We start from the raw sequence: 19896 nt of genomic DNA, 5'->3' as shown, positions 1-19896 counted from the left end.
CGATCGCCTTCGCCCACTGTAAGAGAAAACCTGTTGAGATTAAGTCAACCTACAGCATAATAAGTATTCTTCTAAAATCTGCATGCATCCTATTTTATTCTTAACAATCGTCATTGCAAGTAACTCGAGTATATTCCTAAAAATAGACAAGTGCAGTTGCCAGGATTGTTCTCGAAACTCGAGCTAAAGGGACTTTTTCATTTACTTTTCTTATATATCTCTACAGTTAAAATAAGGTGTTTATTTAATTATATATTTTTGTTTTCTTTCAGCCAGTCTGGTTCCCCTGATAATAAACATCTAGTATGACCCTGACAAAGAATACAGCATTATGAATGTTGGACATATAAATCACAAAATAATAATGTAATGTTTGTTTTTAGACTAATTAACGCAATTAGTTGTTTGCAAGTGTTGCATTATTAACCTCTGACTTGAGTAAATACAGTCCAATGCACATGCATATATTCTGATGCCAAAAGACTATACTGTTGTACCTATAAAGCACACATTTTATTTATAATTTATATCCACACTGAAGTACCTCAACCATCTCCTTGGGTGGAGTTACACAAACAATGGGCTGTTTATTAAATGTGTAAGTGACTAATAATGTAAAGTATGCCCCCCCCCCCCCCCCCCCATAGTGATAGCATTATGAGCGGTGCCACTGCGCTGCTAGCTTGCTCCCCCGCGTCCGGCTCGGTTCCTCCCACTAGGCGCAGCAGGGGCGGGGAGGGGCGGGGAGGGACGCTGACCTTACAGCCTCGGGCCCGGCACAGGGACCGCCGAGCCTCAGACAGCTCCTAATCTCAGCCCGCGGTCCGCTTCTCATAGCGGGGTTCCAGTTGAGCAGTTATCAACATACTTGTTGTTGTTTTGTCGTTTTATTGGTATTTTCCCCGCCAGCCATGAGCACGGACAAGCAGGGGAAGCAGGTGCCGGAGTGCCCCGGCTCTCTGCCCCCACCCAAAGGCCAGAGGCCCCCGAGGATGCCCAAGTGCTCCCGCTGTCGGAACCACGGCTACGTGTCTCCCCTGAAGGGTCACAAGCGCTTCTGCAACTGGAGGGACTGCCAGTGTCCCAAATGTAAACTGATAGCCGAGAGGCAGCGAGTAATGGCGGCCCAGGTAACCGTTATCTTCTTTCTGAAGGTTTTAGCGCGCGACGCGAACGTTAGCTTTTGAACCCGAGCTGGAAAAAGAAAAAATGAAAGCTAAACATGTCGTAAAATAAATAAATACGTAACACGTAATTGTTTGTTAACATTTCGGTGTATGTTTATTATTTTTTCACGATGTTTACTTTAGTTGTTTTTCCTCCTTTTAATGTGCGTACTAACAACGTGGCGTCGCCTTTCTGACCTAGCTAGCTAACGTCACGCACAGTTTACGGCACTTTAAACGGTTAAGCTAGCAAAAATGTGTGTTTTATGACACGTATCGTCACACTTGTTGCTTACAGCCGACAGTTGATACAAATATATATAGCTAACTAACTGTTTTATGATTTAAGTAACATTATTTAAAAATGTTTATAACTATGCACGCTATGTATCGATAGATTAATAGATGGTAAACCTACTTTATATATTACCGTGTACATTTGACAGTTAGTAGCCAAGTCACGTCAGTCAAAAACAACCAAACAAAAAAACTAATAAAGTTATTTAAAAGTGGTTGAATTAACTTTTATCTCCCCTTTTTATTTCTTTATTAATAAATCGTTTGGTGTTGAAAAACGGCAATTTCCCAGAGTCCAATGTGACAAATTAAAATTGCTTTTAATGTCCAATTACAATTCACCATCACCCCCAAGAGATTAAATTCATAATTTTATGATAATAGATCAAATAAAACAAGATACTACAAATGTTTAAATAGCCCGCATCAGAACATCTGCTCTGAAAGGTGAAACAATTCAACAACAAATATCTGTACCATTTACTAACTTTAAGAAGCTCACCTACATTGATAGTGCCTGGTGATAAGCTGTACATTGGTCGTGCCACTAAAGTATAATATATATATATATATATATATATATATATATTGATGTCTAGCTATGAACAAGTACTTATCTCATTGGCAACATATTTTTATTTCCCATCTATAATGAATGATTAATTTACAGGTTTGTATTTTGTGCACACAGCAATAACATGACAAAAATATGTCTTTATCTTACCCATTTAATAAACTGCTTTATTTTGCATTAAGACAACAATAAAGAGCATGAAGAACGACAACACACTTTTAAATGTCAGTGGCTAAAGACAAGGTTATTATACACCACATTTCATATTCATGGGTAAACAATAACGTACCACAATAATGTACTAATTATCTATGAATGTATTTAAGTGATAAGTAGATCAGGTGAATGTTGAGTGTTTCCTGTCCTCCCCTCCAGGTCGCCCTGAGGCGGCAGCAGGCTCAGGAAGAGGAGCTTGGGATTTGTAGTCCGGTGGCTCTGTCCGGTCCGGAGGTGATGGTGAAGAATGAACCTGCAGCAGACTTCGTGTTCTCCGTGGAGGGTCGAACGCCGTCGCCAACCCCGTCTCTGGCGGTCACAGGTGTGTTATAATTCACATTTATTTCTATATATATATATACTGTATATTGTTGTTGTTGTATATTTTATTCAGTCAATCATTGCAATATAATACAATATTATTCTATATAATATACAAAACAGAAAGACTGAAAAGGTATAGGTAGAAGCAAACAATGCTTACCTATTCTAAATTATTATAATCAAATAAATCAGAAAAATAATATAAAATAATAAAGAAAATACAAAGTAATATGTATATATTTATGTATATATATATTATTTTTTTAAATACAAATAATTTGGGGGCACTTTTTGAAACTTGTGAAAAAACATTGAACCTTTGATAAAAAAATAATAAATATACTTATTTAGGCTTACAGTAAATGAGCAATTAATAAGATTATTAGGCAGTAGTCCACAGATTCAGTGTTTTCTTAGATTTTTGTTAACAAAAAACAGATCGGACAATCATATTCAATTGTATTCTTATTTCTTTGTGGTTATTTATTGTTATTTAATTTTTTTAAACAACGATTAACAATTATAACTTATTTCTTTGTTTTTTTAGAATTTAAAAATTATATTTATTGATTTCTTAGGCAATACAAATAGGACAGACAAAATAAAGAACAAAAAATAAAGTATTATTATGAGAGGATATCAGGGGCAACATTATATTTCTTAGGGCAAAACACTAAGAACAGTGTAAGTGTTTATGGTGAGGATGTTTATTGTCATTGTAAAAACATACAACTCATCAGTAGCAGGTAAACACATGTATACAAACATTAATACAGGACAAACAAGACATTTAATAATAAATAAGAATAAATAAAACATAAAACACAGGCTTCAATGGCTTAAAAGTGAACAAGCGTTGTGTTATTGTGTATTTATAAAGAAAGGAAGGACTTAAACGATGGCGTGAAAATCCATGAAGTGGTCGTGTTTCTGCACGATGAATTTATGAACATCTCCTCGTTGATGAAGAAGAAGAAGAAGAATAATGTGGTCCGATGAATTTCGCCTTTTTTGGTTCCCGGCCAACAGCTGACTCGAGGAGTAGTCATGCTGCTCCTTATCGCCCAAACATTGTTGCGCAATTTCACTTTTTCTTGGTTTGAAAAGTGACTTTTCCGACAATCTTAAAAGGAAGATTGTCAGTTTTTTGCTTCCTGGAGATAGTTGAGGAAATCGCATTATTCCATTTTTTTGGACTCTTCTCGACTGCAAACTAATAAATATTTCACATTTTAATTTAACAGCCAGATTCTGTTCAATACTTTACATTTGTACCTCGAAAACACCCCAAAAGGTCCACAGGACAAGTTGGATTGTATAGATTGCATTTTTTCATACTTTCATATTAATAATAATACATTTATTTATATAGCACCTTTAAAAACAGAGTTACAGAAAATCAAGACGCATCAAATGGAATGGTAAAATACCAAATAAAGAACAACAGACAAACTAAATTAGGGGAACCAAAGAACTGCATAAAGGATGACATCATTTAAAAGCTGTTCTATAAAAATGGGCTCTAAGAAATGATTTAACAGAAGTCCCTGATATTAATATTTAATGCATTGCTGCTACAACCAAATGTCCCCCTGGGGATGAAGACAGTGATCATCTATCCATCTACAGTGGGTACGGAAAGTATTATTAAACCCTATAAATGCTTCACTCTTTGTTTTATTGCAGCCATTTTATTTCTCATGAATGTTCACTCAGCACCCCATCTTGACAGAAAAAAACAGAAATGTAGAATTTTTTGCAAATTTATTAAAAAAGAAAAACTGAAATATTACATGGTCATAAGTATTCAGACCCTTTTCGTACTCACTGTATATCTACTTTTATACATTATTGTCAAAAAAGGACATTTTAATGGGAAAATAAGTGGAAAATTAAAGTGTATTCTTGGCACAGATACGGCGTTCCCTGATAGCAGAACGTCAGGAGCTGGAATAGGACTGTTGGTCAAGGCTGCTGCTCGTGTCTTCGGCTCTGTGTTGCTACGCCAGGGGGAACTTTTAAAAAAGTGTCTTGCTTGGCAACAGAGAGGGAAAAAAAGGGCCCGAGCTGGATAAAGGAGTCGAGCACTCTGTGATTCCGGCGATGACAAGAAAGCAGAACAGGGACGGCAAATGTCATTATCTTTGGCGTCGGTGGTGCACACAGTGTCTTCATTGTGTGAGACCGAAGGGATCAGGGTCTGCCGGAGAAGAATGTGGCCTTGTTGATAAGGAAAGAACAACGGATAATGAGTAATTGGATGATGATGAGGGTGATGGTGGTGGTGATGATGATGGTGGGCATACTCGTCCTGAGAGGGCAACCCACATTCCTTTATTGTGATGTAGGTCTGCCAACGTTGACTGAAACACCACCTCCCACCTACAGATGGTGCTGTTGATAACTATTTGAGATCAAGCAGAAAGATCTGGACAAGTTCAAGTCTTCCTGTTTCCTTTTTGTGATGATTCCATCAAAAGATTTTACTGCGAGCAGAACAATATCAGGATTTATTTTTGTAAACATGTTTTTCTTGACTGTAGGCATAAGTTAGACATTTACATTATGTCTTTCAGATGATGCTCATTTTAGTTATACACATATTTAGAGCAAGAAGTGTAAAACATAGGATAAATAACAACAAAGACGGAATGTATAACTAGGGAGTGATCTATTCTCTATTTTACCTTCATTAATTTATAAAAAATATAATACGGTCTGTGATGCGTTACGTATTTGACCCATTTTTCCAATATGTCCAAAACTGCTCCATTGTGTCGTTGACGGATGCGGTCAAGGCACTTTACATATTAAAAACAGTTATACATTGTTTTCTTTGTGTTTTTTTGTTTCATTCCGTCTCTTTGTTGTTGTTTATCCTATTGTTTTACACTTCATGCTCTAAATATGTATAAAACTAAAATGAGCATCATCTAAAAATCTGCACATACAATGTCAATTGACTGAAAGAGATCTGTAAATGTCTTATTGATGCCTACTTTCAACTAAAATAAAGAGAATGAAAACAATAAAAACAGAAACAATAGAAACAGTAAGAAAGAAAAATTGCATAACAGTAGAAAATGACACTTGGTACATAAATGCATGCACGTAATCCTCAAATGCACATTTCAAGTATGATAATGCTCTGAAACATCCTCCTCGGCCTCTGAGTTGATGGTTCTTGTCTCTCCAGGCGGCCGCTCGGCGTTGTCCTCGAGCCCGTCAGCCGGCGCCCGGGCTCACAGCGAGGGATCGTCAGACCTGCTGCTGGAGACCTCCTACTACAACTTCTACCCGCCGTCACGCTACCCCACCTACTACGGGAACCTCTACAACTACCAGCAGTACCAGGTGACTAGCAATGGCCGCTCTGCTGCTGTGTGTTAGTAACAATCAAACTCTATAGAAAAAAACATAGAAACGCAATATGAGGAGAGAGTTTCTTTGGGTGTGTGCAACTAACTAAGCACAGTTTTCTGAATCAAATGTACTAAAATCTAAATGATTTAAACTCGACTTGAAGCCTTTTTTCGGGGGCTCAACGTCGCACGCTGGTCCTGGGAGGCTGCTGTGCCTTTATTACAATATATCATCATATTTACATAATCCCGTTACCTCAAACATTACCTGTATCTTAGGGGCTAAACTGTTTTTTTAATGTCAGTATGCAGGGTTCGTACGGTCATGGAAAACCTGGAAAAGTCATGCAATAATTTTTATTTTTATTTCCAGGCCTCGAAAATTAAATCCCAAAAGTTTTGGAAAAGTCCTGGAAATGTGTTATATTCGTATGCTCATTGACACAGTTTGATTAAAAGAATAAACATTTATATAAATATTTATTCTTTTTAATCAAACTATTGTCTCTCATTCATTTGTGTCATTTAAGGTAAATACTCATGTATACACAGAGATTTCACAAAATGTTTGGTCCTTGAAAAGTCCTGGACATCCACTGGTCAACATGTGTATGAACCCTGTCTATGTTACATGTAGGGATGCACCGATCTGATCGGCGCCGATCCATATCGGCCGATATTCCCATTATCGGTTTTGATCGGCGTTCTCAAAACGGCCGATCAGATGACGTAACATCTGCGAGAACTATCAGACGTTTCAATCGCCGCGCACCGCAACGGAGATGATGCGCCCGGCGAGGGCCGCAGAGTGAGAGGTCCACGAGGGGATCCTCACGCACCGAGCGGCGTCCCCGTCCCCCGAGTTGAATCACTGGGTCAACTCAGCCGACTCTCACATGTCTGCCCCTAGAGACTGATGCTCACGGTAAACACATTCCATCGGGAGCGCGCGAGGGTTTTGATAAAGTTAGCGGAAGGATTTAAGTGACAACATCCGGTTTTGCAAAGTTAGCGGAAAGAACCACTTGAAACAACATCCATTTATCAAAATAAGATGTCGACAAATCAAACACGAACATATAAAAGTAAACAATGAACTGATGTATCTTTATAGATCGTTTCTGATATTTAGCCTAAATTATGCTAACATTAAAACATTTTTACTGTATCAAGGAAGAGTTTATAAAAATAAGTCTGTCTTTTGTATGTTAAGAAAAATCCTGTAAATAGATTTCCCCAAGAGTTCCAGGAAATGAATGATGCAGATGTGTTCCATACATATCTGAAATCCCCTACAATAGCAATCAAACAATTTTAATGTATCAATTAGGACATTTTTCAAAGTAAAAGTCCTAAATGTTTAAAGAAATCGGTAATTTCTTTAATGTTTGAGGTGCTTTATATATGTATTTCCTCATAGTCCTAGGCAATAATGCTACACAATAAATAGAATGCTTCAATCGACACCGTGATCGGTGATCGGTATTATCGGATCGGCAGATACTGATTTCAGTGATCGGTGATCGGCACCAAAAACCTGATCGGTGCATCTCTAGTTACATGAATCTTTTCCGAGACTATATTTCGATTACAGTATACCTTAATTGTTATAAAAGCCTTGATCCTTATGAACAATAAACCAGTATTACAGCACTGCATTTAAAAGGAGGCGGGGGGGGGGGGGGGGGCATCGGAGGTGCTCCACGCCACTGAAACAGGAGATAAGCTGCTTAGCCATGAACAAGGCTTACTTTCTATGACCTCGTCAGGTAACTTGTCTCAGTAATATGACACTAAGCGTCACTCAGCTGGAAGAGACCAACGGAGCGATGCATTAAAATCGTCTGTCACTCCCAAAGCGTTTGTCTCTGGAGTGAATATTACATGTCGGAAGTATTTAGAAAAACTTTGATCGCTGTTTTTCTCCTCTCTAAAGTAAGAGAAGCAGACAAGTGCTATTGTACTAACCTGTAGTGAACATCTGGGCATCATCTGCCGAGGTGTCCATGAGCAAGGAGCTCACTCTCGTACAGGATAGTTGTGGAAATAAATCAAACTTGTTATGGTGCCTTTTTAAAAAGTAGTGTACCTCAAACACCATAAAACAAAGTGCCAGTCCAGTGTAGTCCTAGCAATAATCTGAAGTGGCCTCAAATACACTTTAAAGTTACACCAAGGAACTTTCACTTTGGGTTGTTTTGGCGACCCCTGTGGACAAAAGCGGTAGTGTTTCTGAGAGTGCCTTTTTTAGAAAAGCTCTCATTTGACCACAGCCGGGTCCGACTGTTCTGCTCCGGCCTGGTTCTCTAGTGCCTCCCTTCTCTCCAGTGGGCTCCAGATATACTATACACACACATCTATATATATACATATAGAAATATTTTTGCAGATCTCGTCTACTTATATTGTCACTTATCTTAATTGAATCTGTTTCACAAACAGTTAAAAGCTCCTCATAGTACCTTTAATGAAAATGATTGCAGACCAAGTGGTCTAAATGCATATCATAAGAGTAACGTCACTAGTTTGATCAAATAGATAATATAAGATTTAAGATATATAGGCAAAGAACAAAAGGATTTAACACAGCAAGGGTTGCAAGTAACAATTATTATCAATTCATAAGATTTTATGAATCATTTCCGCATCACAATTTCCCAGAACCCACATTTTTTTGTCTTTAAATACAAAATAAATTAATCAACACATTTTATAAAGTAGAGCCAGGATACATTTAGCATTTCTGCTTAATAAACTATTGAAAAATTATCAAAATATATTCTTTTTCTTGTCATTCAAGCAGAAATTAAAGTCATTTGTCCTGGTTTAGAAAATAAAAGGCTACAAAAGGAAAGCTGCTTTTATTTTTGAAATAAATAAAAGCGAGGAAGCGTGCCTTTTGACCTGACGGTCTCGATTCATATCTTCTTGTTACATTTCTTTGTTTTGCTGGTAGATGGACGAGAGCGCCAGCTTCACCGTCGGCGCTCACGCTCTTAACGTTAGAGACGCGTCGGGGAGACGGCGCCCCCTCGATCGGCCATCGCTATATTCACACTGATTTATGCCCAAATGTTTCTCTTTTGTGTCAAAAAGGCGATGAGCTTGTGCGTGACACAAGATTAGACCTATAACTCTCGGGAGGCGGATTGTTTTTTTTATGAACAACATTTGTTCACCCCTGCTCTCTCTCTCTCTCTCCCTCTCCTCTCGCCACTCTCCACCACTCGCTCACCGTTCTCCCCCCAATAGCAACATCTCGTTTCGGGGTCACTGCCTCCGCTAACCCGCCTGGCGTGCGCCACGAGAGCCTGAATTGCAAAGGTTAATGGTATTGTCTGTCGGGCGGAGGAACACGCCGCTCCGCCTCGGCGCTCCGGAGGGGGGAAAGTGAGCACATTAATGCTAATCAGTTAGCCCCTTTAGCATAATTTAGCCATCCTCCTCTGTGATTTATGGTTTTTTCAGAGTGAAGATGTCAGGTTGAGAGGGTGGCGACGTGCTACGGTTTTTAAAAATCGGGGGACTACTTTTATTTAATTATTTTTCTTTTGCATGAAAAGCTGAGTATTTTGAATTTCTAACAGTTTCTTATATTTTCTGAATTGGAATAATTAGCACTCGTCTACCGGGGGATCTCCTTTACTCGTCCTAAACCTCCATAATCTAATGGTTTATACTCCAATTTATGCATTCCCCAACTGAAGTAATTTTCCTTATATTATTAGACTCAATTTAGATTTTGTCGACGTCTTTCCTCATTGCCTTTTTGTTTATCTCCTTATCTCGCTTTTATATATATATATATTTAATAATAATGAATTTGATATATATATTATTTATTTACACATTTATATATATATGCACATTTATATATATATATATTAAAAATATGTGTGGAATATTTTTTAATAATAATGAATTTTATGTATATTTTATTTATTTACACAATTATATATACTTACACATTTATATATATATATATATACATGTGTGTGAAATATTTTTTAAGAATAATGAATTTGATATATATTTTATTTATTTATACCTTTATATATATTTACACGTTTATGTACATGATATATATATATATATATGTGGGAAATATTTGTTCATGATGAATTTGATATATACATTTTATTTATTTACACATGTATTTATATATATATTTATTTACACATTTATATATATTTACACATTTATATATGAAATATATGTGTACATTTCAATTTATATATATATATAAAGTTATTTTGCTCTTGTTTCTCTCAAGTGTTAACGATAGAGTATAATGGATGAAATGATAGATATAATGATAGAGTATCATTATAATGGATGTTTATTTATGTAAATAGTTAGAGCTGTATTAATCTGCAATTATCTTTTATTTTGCAAGTGCATCTCGCAACTTCCCATTATATTCCTAATTTATTGCTCGTTAGTCTGCTCATTTATTGACTAAAATACAAATAAACCAACTGTAAAAACACACGGTCTAAGTGTTATTCCGTAAGATACGACGCCGACTTCCTGCAAGATAGTTCTCTTCATTGTTTCGTCATCAGTCTCGTTATTACCTGACATTTCACTATGACAGGAGATGGTGTGCAGAAGATGTCGGTTAGTAGTTTGTTTCCTTCTGTCGACCTTTTTGAATCCGTGTGAATGACATAAACAATAAAAAATAAACATTTCCTTTTAAATCCTGACCCATCGTTCTAATCTCGACAATCGTGATTATCAAAATAAAAAGTGATGTGCAGGTCTCGAGCTCTACACGCTACTAAATCCTCAACCCAGGAGTTATCAGTGCGAGGCCATCTACCTCCTCCTCAGTGGTGCTCGGCCGCCATGCAGGTGGAGGACCGTAATATAAGGGTGGTGGTGCAGAGCTTCCAGACATGGAGATGGTGCCAGATAAGAAGACCGGCCCTCTCTCAGGGAGGTAAGGAAGCCCCCCAAGGAGTCTGCCGGTCGGCCCTCCAGTGGAGAGGAAGGACTCGAGGCGATTGGTTTACCTGCCCGTGTTCTGCGCCATCAGAATGCATTTTAGAAGCGGAGGTGTGAGGCTCTTCACTCATGAAGTGTTTCCATCAGGTTATCTTCACATCTGATGGCCTCTTAAGCTGCGTTCACAGCAAAAGCGTTGCGAATTGTTAATGCGAGTAGATCCCATGAGCAAAGTCAACGTACAGACGACAGTGATTGCGATTGCCGAAAATGTTAGCAGGGCGGCTCAAATGACGCCAATTGAGCGACGCCACATTCACCTCACGTTAAAATAATTCAACTATGGCCAAAAATTTAACTTTAGCGGGGGGGAAATTCAACTTTAGCCAAAAATGTTACTTAAGCAATTTGTTGTCACTTTAGCCAAAAAAAATCTACTTTAGCGAAAAAGTGAAAAATGTGCCCGACGCCGAGTTGCGAAAGCCAATCAGCATTGAGCTGCTCCTCCGTTGGTGAATCTAACTGCTGCTCGAAAGGAGCTGGAATAGACAGTTATTCAGACGTAGAGGTGAAAGTCACCGAGCTGTGTGAGCCTACGGGTGATGTCATGTATAAATATATATTTGTATATATTATATATATATATCTATATTTGTATATATATATATATATATATGATATTATTGTTATGAACCCAAACACGAGGGCGTTGGATGTTCACACGTTTGTGGGATGTCCTCAACAAGTAAGAGATAAGCCCCGCCCCCTCTAAGCCCTTCCCACTCTAAACCAACGCTTATTAGAATTGACCTCAAGCTAAAATAAATTCCTAAAGATGCCGATATCTTCCGTCTCACTGATAATCTGTGCAACAGGAAAGATAACCTTATATTTCGGTTGTTGGGGTCACATCGAAACGTAAGATTGAATTCTCCTTTTCTTTAAAAAAACGAATGACCGGTGACTCACAAGGCAGCTCATGGTGTAGAAACGAAGCCTCTTAATCACTCGTATGAGGCCCAGAAAAAATCTCAAAGAAAACAAAAAAGGCAATATGTCAACAACACGAAAAAACAACATGAATGCGGAGCTCAAGTACCAGAAAGGGCGTTGTGTATTTCTTTTGTTGCGTATATCTGAAGTGATGAACACTCCCAGGAAAGTGGTATTGCGTTGGCCTTTGGCCTCTTGGGATGGAGGTAGTAATAGACTCACTGAGAGAGGCATTTCCACATAATGTTACCCGACTGGTTCAGTGTTGCTATAACTCACTAGGAGGCCCGTGACCCGGTACTGTGAGAGAAGGTCTTAAAGCCGAACACCAGATGTCAACAGTGGTGGAAGAAGAACTCAAACCTTTTCCTTTCGTTCAATCTACAATTTTCTACAACTTTAATCTCGAGGGTTGGCGGTTTGAATCCCTGTCTCCTCCTGCCGCATGTGGAAGTGTCCTCGAGCGAGACACTGAAGCCGAAGTGGGCAAAGACTCATTTCAAACCCGAGTCCAAGGGCCCTCCGACCTCTTGTTGGCCTCAGACGCCATTTGTTTGTTTACGTTGTTGACCAGATGACATCACGCATGTCGTGAAAGACAATTCAGTTTAATTTGTAGAGCCCGATATCACAAATTACAAACTCCCCTCAGAGGGCTTTAAAATCTGTACACATACAACATCCCTGACCTTTGACCTTTGACCTCTCATCAGATCAGGAACAACGCTCAAGAAAGTAGAAAATACCTTTCAGAAACCTTCAGGAGAGCAACAGAGGAGGATCCCTCCAGGATGGACAGAACAATAGATGTCATGTGACCAGATGAACAATAGATGTCATGTGACCAGATGAACAATGGATGTCATGTGACCAGATGAACAATAGATGTCATGTGACTAGATGAACAATATATGTCATGTGACCAGATGAACAATAGATGTCATGTGACCAGATGAACAATAGATGTCATGTGACTAGATGAACAATAGATGTCATGTGACTACATGAACAATAGATGTCATGTGACCAGATGAACAAGAGATGTCATGTGACTACATGAACAATAGATGTCATGTGACCAGATGAACAAGAGATGTCATGTGACCAGATGAACAATAGATGTCATGTGACCAGATGAACAATAGATGTCATGTGACCAGATGAACAATAGATGTCATGTGACTAGATGAACAATAGATGTCATGTGACCAGATGAACAATAGATGTCATGTGACCAGATGAACAATAGATGTCATGTGACTAGATGAACAATAGATGTCATGTGACCAGATGAACAATAGATGTCATGTGACTAGATGAACAATAGATGTCATGTGACCAAATACAGGGTTCGTACGGTCATGGAAAACCTCAAAAAGTCATGGCATTTTTAAATGGTTATTTCCAGGCCTGGAAAAGTCCTTGAAACAAAAATGAAATCCCCAAAGTTTTGGAAAAGTCATGAAAAATGTTCAATTACACAATTTGATTAAAAGAATCAAAATGCATATAAACATTTATTCTTTTAATCAAACTATTGTCTCATTCATTTGTGTCATTTAAGGCAGCGGTCCCCAACCTTTTTTGAGCCACGGACCGGCAATATAAATGACGTAATAAATATGACGTCATGCAATTATACGAAGGGCATAAAGTGCCAAAACAACAACTCATCATTACGCCGAATGAGTGTGAGCCGTGCGCTTGTTTACCTGCAACGAGCCGCTAATGGAGACGGCGACACAGACGTGTGTTTGGTCCGCTGCTCCTAACCGAGTTCTGGTCGCTGTCATTAGAACAGGCAGAGTTGTTGTGTGAAATGTCCCTTAAGGCCACCGTCATTTGCATCTCCAACAAATTTTCTTCTAGCTCGGACGGGCTCGATTCACCGGGTGGGTTTGTTTACAAATGGGTTGCAGGTCTATTCTTTTGCAGTCGGGTCTTTTGTGGTTGGAGTACCGCTCAAACTCTTTTAAAAGCCTCTTCCACCCGGTGAACGTCTGAAACATGTAGAATATTCCGCTGTTCACTCGTCCACACAGCAGCGACTTTATCGGCCAACTTGAAAACAGTTGTCATTTCCCTGAAGTGACAGAATTCATTGAGCAGGTTGAATATGTTTTAAGATTCTTTGTCACTGAAATGTGCCGCCAGCAGAGGGTTCGGCGCGTGAGACTCGCCTGCAGCGATAAACCCGAACTTTAAGACTCCTGAACGCGGCTCAGACGTACACACGGGTATCCGGTCCTTTTTCAAAATAATATATTTTTCCGACTGATTAAAAAAAAAATTACACCTTTTTTTATTCACTTTTTTTCCCGCGGCCCGGTTCCAACCAAGCCGTGGACCGGTACCGGGCCGCGGCCCGGGGGTTGGGGACCCCTGATTTAAGGTATATACTCATGTACACACAGAGATTTCACAGAATGTTTGCTCATGGAAATTTGGTTTAAAGTCCTGGAAAGGTCATTGAAATCCATGTGTAAGAACCCTGGGGATAAGAATGTGGATTGAATGGTTCAACAACTCTGCACAGCCTTACATTACAGGTACAATAGTAATCACCCCACCTTGAGGAAGGTTTCTCTGCCTCCGCCCGCCGGATAGGAACCTTTTCCAGGAGCGACTTTCCCTGGGACAGTGTTGTTTGGCGCGCCGCATGCGTAAGCTTCACAGTGTACTTCCAAGACTCCGGTGCGATCTATAATGTATTTTTCACGGCCTAATACACGAGCCGAGTGGCAGCTTAAATAATGGTTTATAAAGCTGTCGCGGGGTTGATGGCGTGGACAATACGGGGTGACGGATGACGGCCTGACAAATCAAATTCCATAAAAGTGAAATTGAAAAGCCTCTCCGGCGGCGGCCTTGCCGCTGAGCAGACGGCTCGTTTCAAAAGTTTTCCCCGAGGACCGGAGAAAGAACTCAAACTACTAATTCTCTTGTCGCATATTATTGTTTTAACTCTGTTTGTTCCCGGAAGATAAAGCTGTGAAAGAGTTGCCTCTGAATACCTGACAGAGGATTAGGAGGAATGAAGAATCGAATCTACGCCAATAATAGTGTTTATGTAATGTTTATATTGTGAGGGTTATGTGGTTATTATAGAAGAAGAAGAAGATGAAGAAGAGGAGGAGAAGGAGGAAGGAGAAGAAAAAGGGAGAAGAAGAGGGATGAAGGGGGAAGAAGAAGAGGAGGAGAAGAAGAAGGGAGAAGAAGGAGGAAGGAGAAGAAAAAGGGAGAAGAAGGGGGAAGAAGAAGAAAACAAGGGAGAAGGAGGAAGAAGAAGAAAAAGGGAGAAGAAGAGGGAGTAAGGGGGAAGAAGAAGAGGAGGAAGAAGGAGGAGGAGACAAAGGAGAAGAAGAAGGGAGTCTTTTGTTGCTCAGATTAAACCATGATTTGGTCCTGGTAGAAAAAAAAGAGAAGAAGAAGAAGGGAGGAGAAGAAAACGGGAGAAGAGGAGGGAGGAAGAAGATAAATAAGGGAGAAGATGAAGAAGAGGAGGAGGAGAAGAAGACCCACTGAAGGAGTTGGGTTGTTGCGTTTTGGTCATTTGTGATATTTAATAGTGGAGATGTTGGATCGGATGCATACCTGCAAACTTGTCACCTTTCGGTGAAATTCACCATTTTAAAATCAAAATAGGTCATCCACGTGAACCGTGTAGATCCGAAGAGTTTTTTTTTTTTTTGGGGGGGGGGGGGGGGGGGGTCACCTGGCCCGCTGCCGTTGAGATTGCAGTGAGACACGGAGAAAATGTGAAGTGTTGCTCTTCGCAATAAAACATCTTTGATGGGACGTGTCGCGTCTCGGCCAATCAGCATTCAGATGTCCACAGCGTTTGGGGGCTTAGTGTTAGCTTGAATGTTAGCCCGCTACATCTGCTGCTGTCACGCTGCACCGTGTATCGATACTAACAAGATACACGTACGTTTAGAACGATATGATTTTGCATATGTTTTGTATCGATACTTCATTAAAAAAACGCTCGATCAGAGCGCACGCGCTGCTCCGTGTCAAGCTGTCTGCGCTCACAGCGAGCGGCGTCAAGTGGCGGAGCTTTAGAGACCGTCTTCGGCTTTAAAAAATGGTGTGGTGACACAAATAATTTTAATTGGTTAAGAAAAGCAGGTTAGTGTTTTTGTGTGGGTTTTTTAGACCTTTATTTAACCAGGTGAATTCCATTGAGATAAAAAAAATCTAGAAACACATAGTTACAAACAACAAAAAATACAGAACAATTGAGGTTAAAAGAAACTAAAAGTTAAGAGACGAGTTAGTTTAAGAAACATGGACATGTTTAGGAACCCGACTCCATTTCCACGAGTTGCAGTGACATTAATTGAAGAACCGTTGAGGTCTTGGGGAACCGGCCTGTGTCTGGTCGCTGCAGACTGAGCTGAGTGTTGCTCTCGCGTGTCGTCCCGTGTGCAGCAGATGCCTCACGCCGACGGCCGCCTGTCCAGCCACAACGTGTCCTCCCAGTACCGCATGCACTCCTACTACCCAGCAGCCACCTACCTGAGCCCGGGCCTGGGCTCCACCGCCTGTGTGCCGCCACTCTTCAGCCTGGACGACAACAACAACAACAACTGCTCTGAGGCCATGGCAGCCTGTGAGTGACACACACACACACACACACACACTCAAGCCCCATAAAGCTTTACCCAGACTTTATCAACTGTGTGCTTTAATACATTCGAGGGAGGATCGCACTCGAGAGCGCCGTAAAACATGTGAGGTGAAAAGTCATCTAAAGTGAAGTCTTTTCACTTTTTACTGTTCTTACTTTTTTTATTTTTTACTTCTTTACTGCACAGCTGTGTGTCGCATCACTTTCCACTGTCAGCTTTTTGACTTTCATCCTTTTGGAGGACAGAAAGTTTGCACATTGATTTAAACTGTGTCTCTTAATTTAAAGCCGTCTCAGAAAAAAGTAATACATTTTAAAACCAGCACAACACTGTCAAAAGTCACGCACTGTGTTGTTGTTGTTGTTTTTAAAGATGACGTAGATCAGATCTTCTGGCACTCTCTGCACCGACCGTCTGAGATTGGAATCTCCAGCCGAGGATTTTTCTGCCTTATCTCGGTGGCCGTGGACGGGGGTAAATCAGATTGTGTGCGTTGCTTAATGCGCCCAATAAAGTATTTGGGGAGCTCTGTGAGGAATGTGCCATGAGAGTGAGATGAGAGCGAAGGATCCGGGCTGATGGCCGTGCTTGTTGTTGGTAATTATTATGTCTTAGTGCATCTCGGAGAAGAGAAATACGTTTTCATTTTAAATTTTTCCGTGGGACTCTCGCTCCATCCGTTTGTTTTTGGTGCATTTTAGAGCCCCGTGTAAACAGTGTTGTATCCGTACTGTAACTCGTGAATCGCAGACGTCGGCACGACAGAGAGGGAACTCTACGACGTTGGTAACTCAGACTCCAGAGACAAGAGATTGTTGTAAGGATAAAGGGCTTTAGGCGGTGCAGCCTTGTGGCTACTCAGATTCAAAGGGACACGTATGGCGTCATCCAGCGGTATTTTTTAAATCTTTAACTCCGACCCCTCCCCCTTTTGTCTTGAGTCGGTTGTGACGGACAGGCGTCGGGTCCTGTTGGTCGTCGCGTGTCACTTTTTTGGGTATTTCGTTTTAAAAAACATGAATAAAAAAAACATTCAGGACAAAATTAAGACAAAAACAAAGTTCATTTTCTTCTCGGGAATTACAGGATGAAGTGGCTTCATCGGTTTTGTTTATTATTACTCACTTATGACGGGCGTAGGGGACGAGTGTCACGAGCACAACGTAAACATCCTTCTTCCAGTGAACCAGCTGGTGAACTCCACCAGCATCACACACCTAAAAAAACCCCGCATCTTCTGCATCTGTTCATGACTTTCACCTGTACGCCTCCTGTGAGGGTCTCCACGCTCCATTACCGGATGAAGACACTCTCCGCGGGTGGTCTCCAAAACGTCCGAGAAATAAACCGCCAAAATATATATATATTTTTTACAACCTGTTTTATTTCCAGCTTGTGACGACCCCTTTTAAAAAATACGCAAGTTGCGTAATCTTGCGAAGTTTTATTCTAAATATATATCTCTTATTCTTTTGATTTCGCAATGTTTATACAAGAGAGAAAGAACAATCAAAAGTGAAGGAAACTCACAAAGATGCTGCCCCTTTTTATTTCTGTCATCTATACTGTGAAACAGGTAAAAAAAAAAAAAAAACTAAATCTGTGTTTTAGTTATTATTTTTTAAACCTGTTTTATTTCCAGCTTGTGACCCTTTTAAAAAGGACGCAAGTTGCGTAATCTTGTGAAGTTTTATTCAAAATATATATCTCTTATTCTCTTAATTACGCAAGTTTCCACTCTGATTGTATGTGACAGGGCAGTGACGGTCTCTGTGGTGGATTATCCCTTTTACATCTCTACTGTGACACAGGTACACTAAATAATCTATACAAGAGTTTCCTTCTTTGATTTTACATCAATTACTTAGAGACACTTACAAAAATACTACTTTTATATCATCCATCTTTGGCATTAATCGGAATATTTCTTGAGTCATTGAGGGGTTAATTTATTATTATTTATTTACTATTTTTATCATTATTTATTATTATTATTTATTTATTATTTCATAAGAAAAAACTGTCTTCAGTAAAAATATTTTTTTCCAAAATCAGTGTTTTTTACAACCTCTGCAGTGGATTGTCCCTCTTCCATCTCTACTGTGAAACACGTCAAACATATTAAAACAAAATTAATCTTAATAGACACAAGAGTTTCTACTTTGCTTTTGCATCAATTGCAACTTAAAAAATAATACTTTTATATCATCCATCCAAGCATTAATAAGAATATATTTTGAGTCATTGAGGGGTTCATTTATTTATTATTTATTTATTATTTCAGAAGATTTTTTTTTTTTTCCGTAGAAATATATTTTCTAAAATCAGTGTACTTGGATTTTGCATCAATTACAACTTAGAGACACTTAAAAAAATAATACTTTTATATCATCCTTTGGCATTAATTAGAATATCTTTTGAGTGACTGAGGGGTTAATTTATCGGTTTTTTTTCAATAGAAGTATGTTTTCTTCTTTCTACTTCCTCCCATGAGCATCTTTTAGGTTTATCTTGCTCTTCTCGCTGAACATCGTCTATTTAATGTAATATTTTATCAGAAGTAGACGACGTTCCTGTAAAACAGCTCGTTATCCAGATTGTGTGTGTGGGGGGTGTGTTTGTGTGTGTGTGTATCTAGACAAGAGGCTTCCTCCGCCTGAGAGGAGCTGCTCTGTGTGTCGAGCGAGCCCTTCCCCTCGTCTGAAGGGTTCTGTGTGTGTCCTTCGTCTTATCGGCCGGGTTGTGAGCATGTTTCACATAATGAACTCCTTATCTGAGCTGATGGGGCTTTGTAGCCTTTTCTACTTTTTCTTTTATTTTGTCGAGTTATTATTATCGTCTGATTCACGGTATTTCACGTTTTCTTCTATTCATCGCTTAATCCAAAAGTGACGTCGAACAAAAAGCAGCTCATATGCTCTGTTTTTAAAAATGAATAAAAACCTGTTGGGGAGGAGTTGGACTGCAACTAACTGTAATTATTTAGTTTTTTATTAATTATTTCTTTTGATTAATCAAAAGTTCTCACAGCTCACGGGGACGACTGGAAATTGACAATTTTGCAAATATTTACATTTAAGAAGCAGTAAAAATTTAGTTTGGGCATTTTTTTACATTTATTAATTGATCATCATAATAGCTTCTGATTAATATTCTGTATACTAATTGACTAATTGACACATTTTGAACTGTTTCTAAATAATAAAACAAGTCGTTAATCTCCAGGTTACCGGGCAGTTGGTCATTTGATATTTGGTGTTGGTTTTTAATTTAACGTTTTGTGCCACGCCTCCTTTTTTAAATCCGTGAAGTGTCTGACTTTTGCCCGAACACGTCGTGAACCTCCGGGAGGAAATAACAGGCCCCACCACCTTTCTTCT

The 19896-nt window shown here is 39.3% G+C and overlaps 1 protein-coding gene across 1 annotated transcript in view; it reads left to right on the top strand.

The window, feature by feature from the left end:
• The first annotated feature begins 911 nt into the window (after positions 1-911).
• Positions 912-19896, top strand: part of dmrt1 (doublesex and mab-3 related transcription factor 1) — a 33710-nt gene continuing 14725 nt past the window's right edge. Inside the window, exons 1-4 of the mRNA XM_056418126.1 lie at positions 912-1130; positions 2413-2575; positions 5774-5931; positions 16317-16497. Coding sequence (XP_056274101.1) covers positions 912-1130; positions 2413-2575; positions 5774-5931; positions 16317-16497 — 721 coding nt within the window. The remainder of the gene's footprint in view (positions 1131-2412; positions 2576-5773; positions 5932-16316; positions 16498-19896) is intronic.

Source organism: Pseudoliparis swirei, chromosome 7, assembly GCF_029220125.1.
Source record: "Pseudoliparis swirei isolate HS2019 ecotype Mariana Trench chromosome 7, NWPU_hadal_v1, whole genome shotgun sequence".
Lineage (NCBI taxonomy): Eukaryota > Metazoa > Chordata > Actinopteri > Perciformes > Liparidae > Pseudoliparis > Pseudoliparis swirei.
This window is presented reverse-complemented; position numbering and strand designations above follow the sequence as displayed.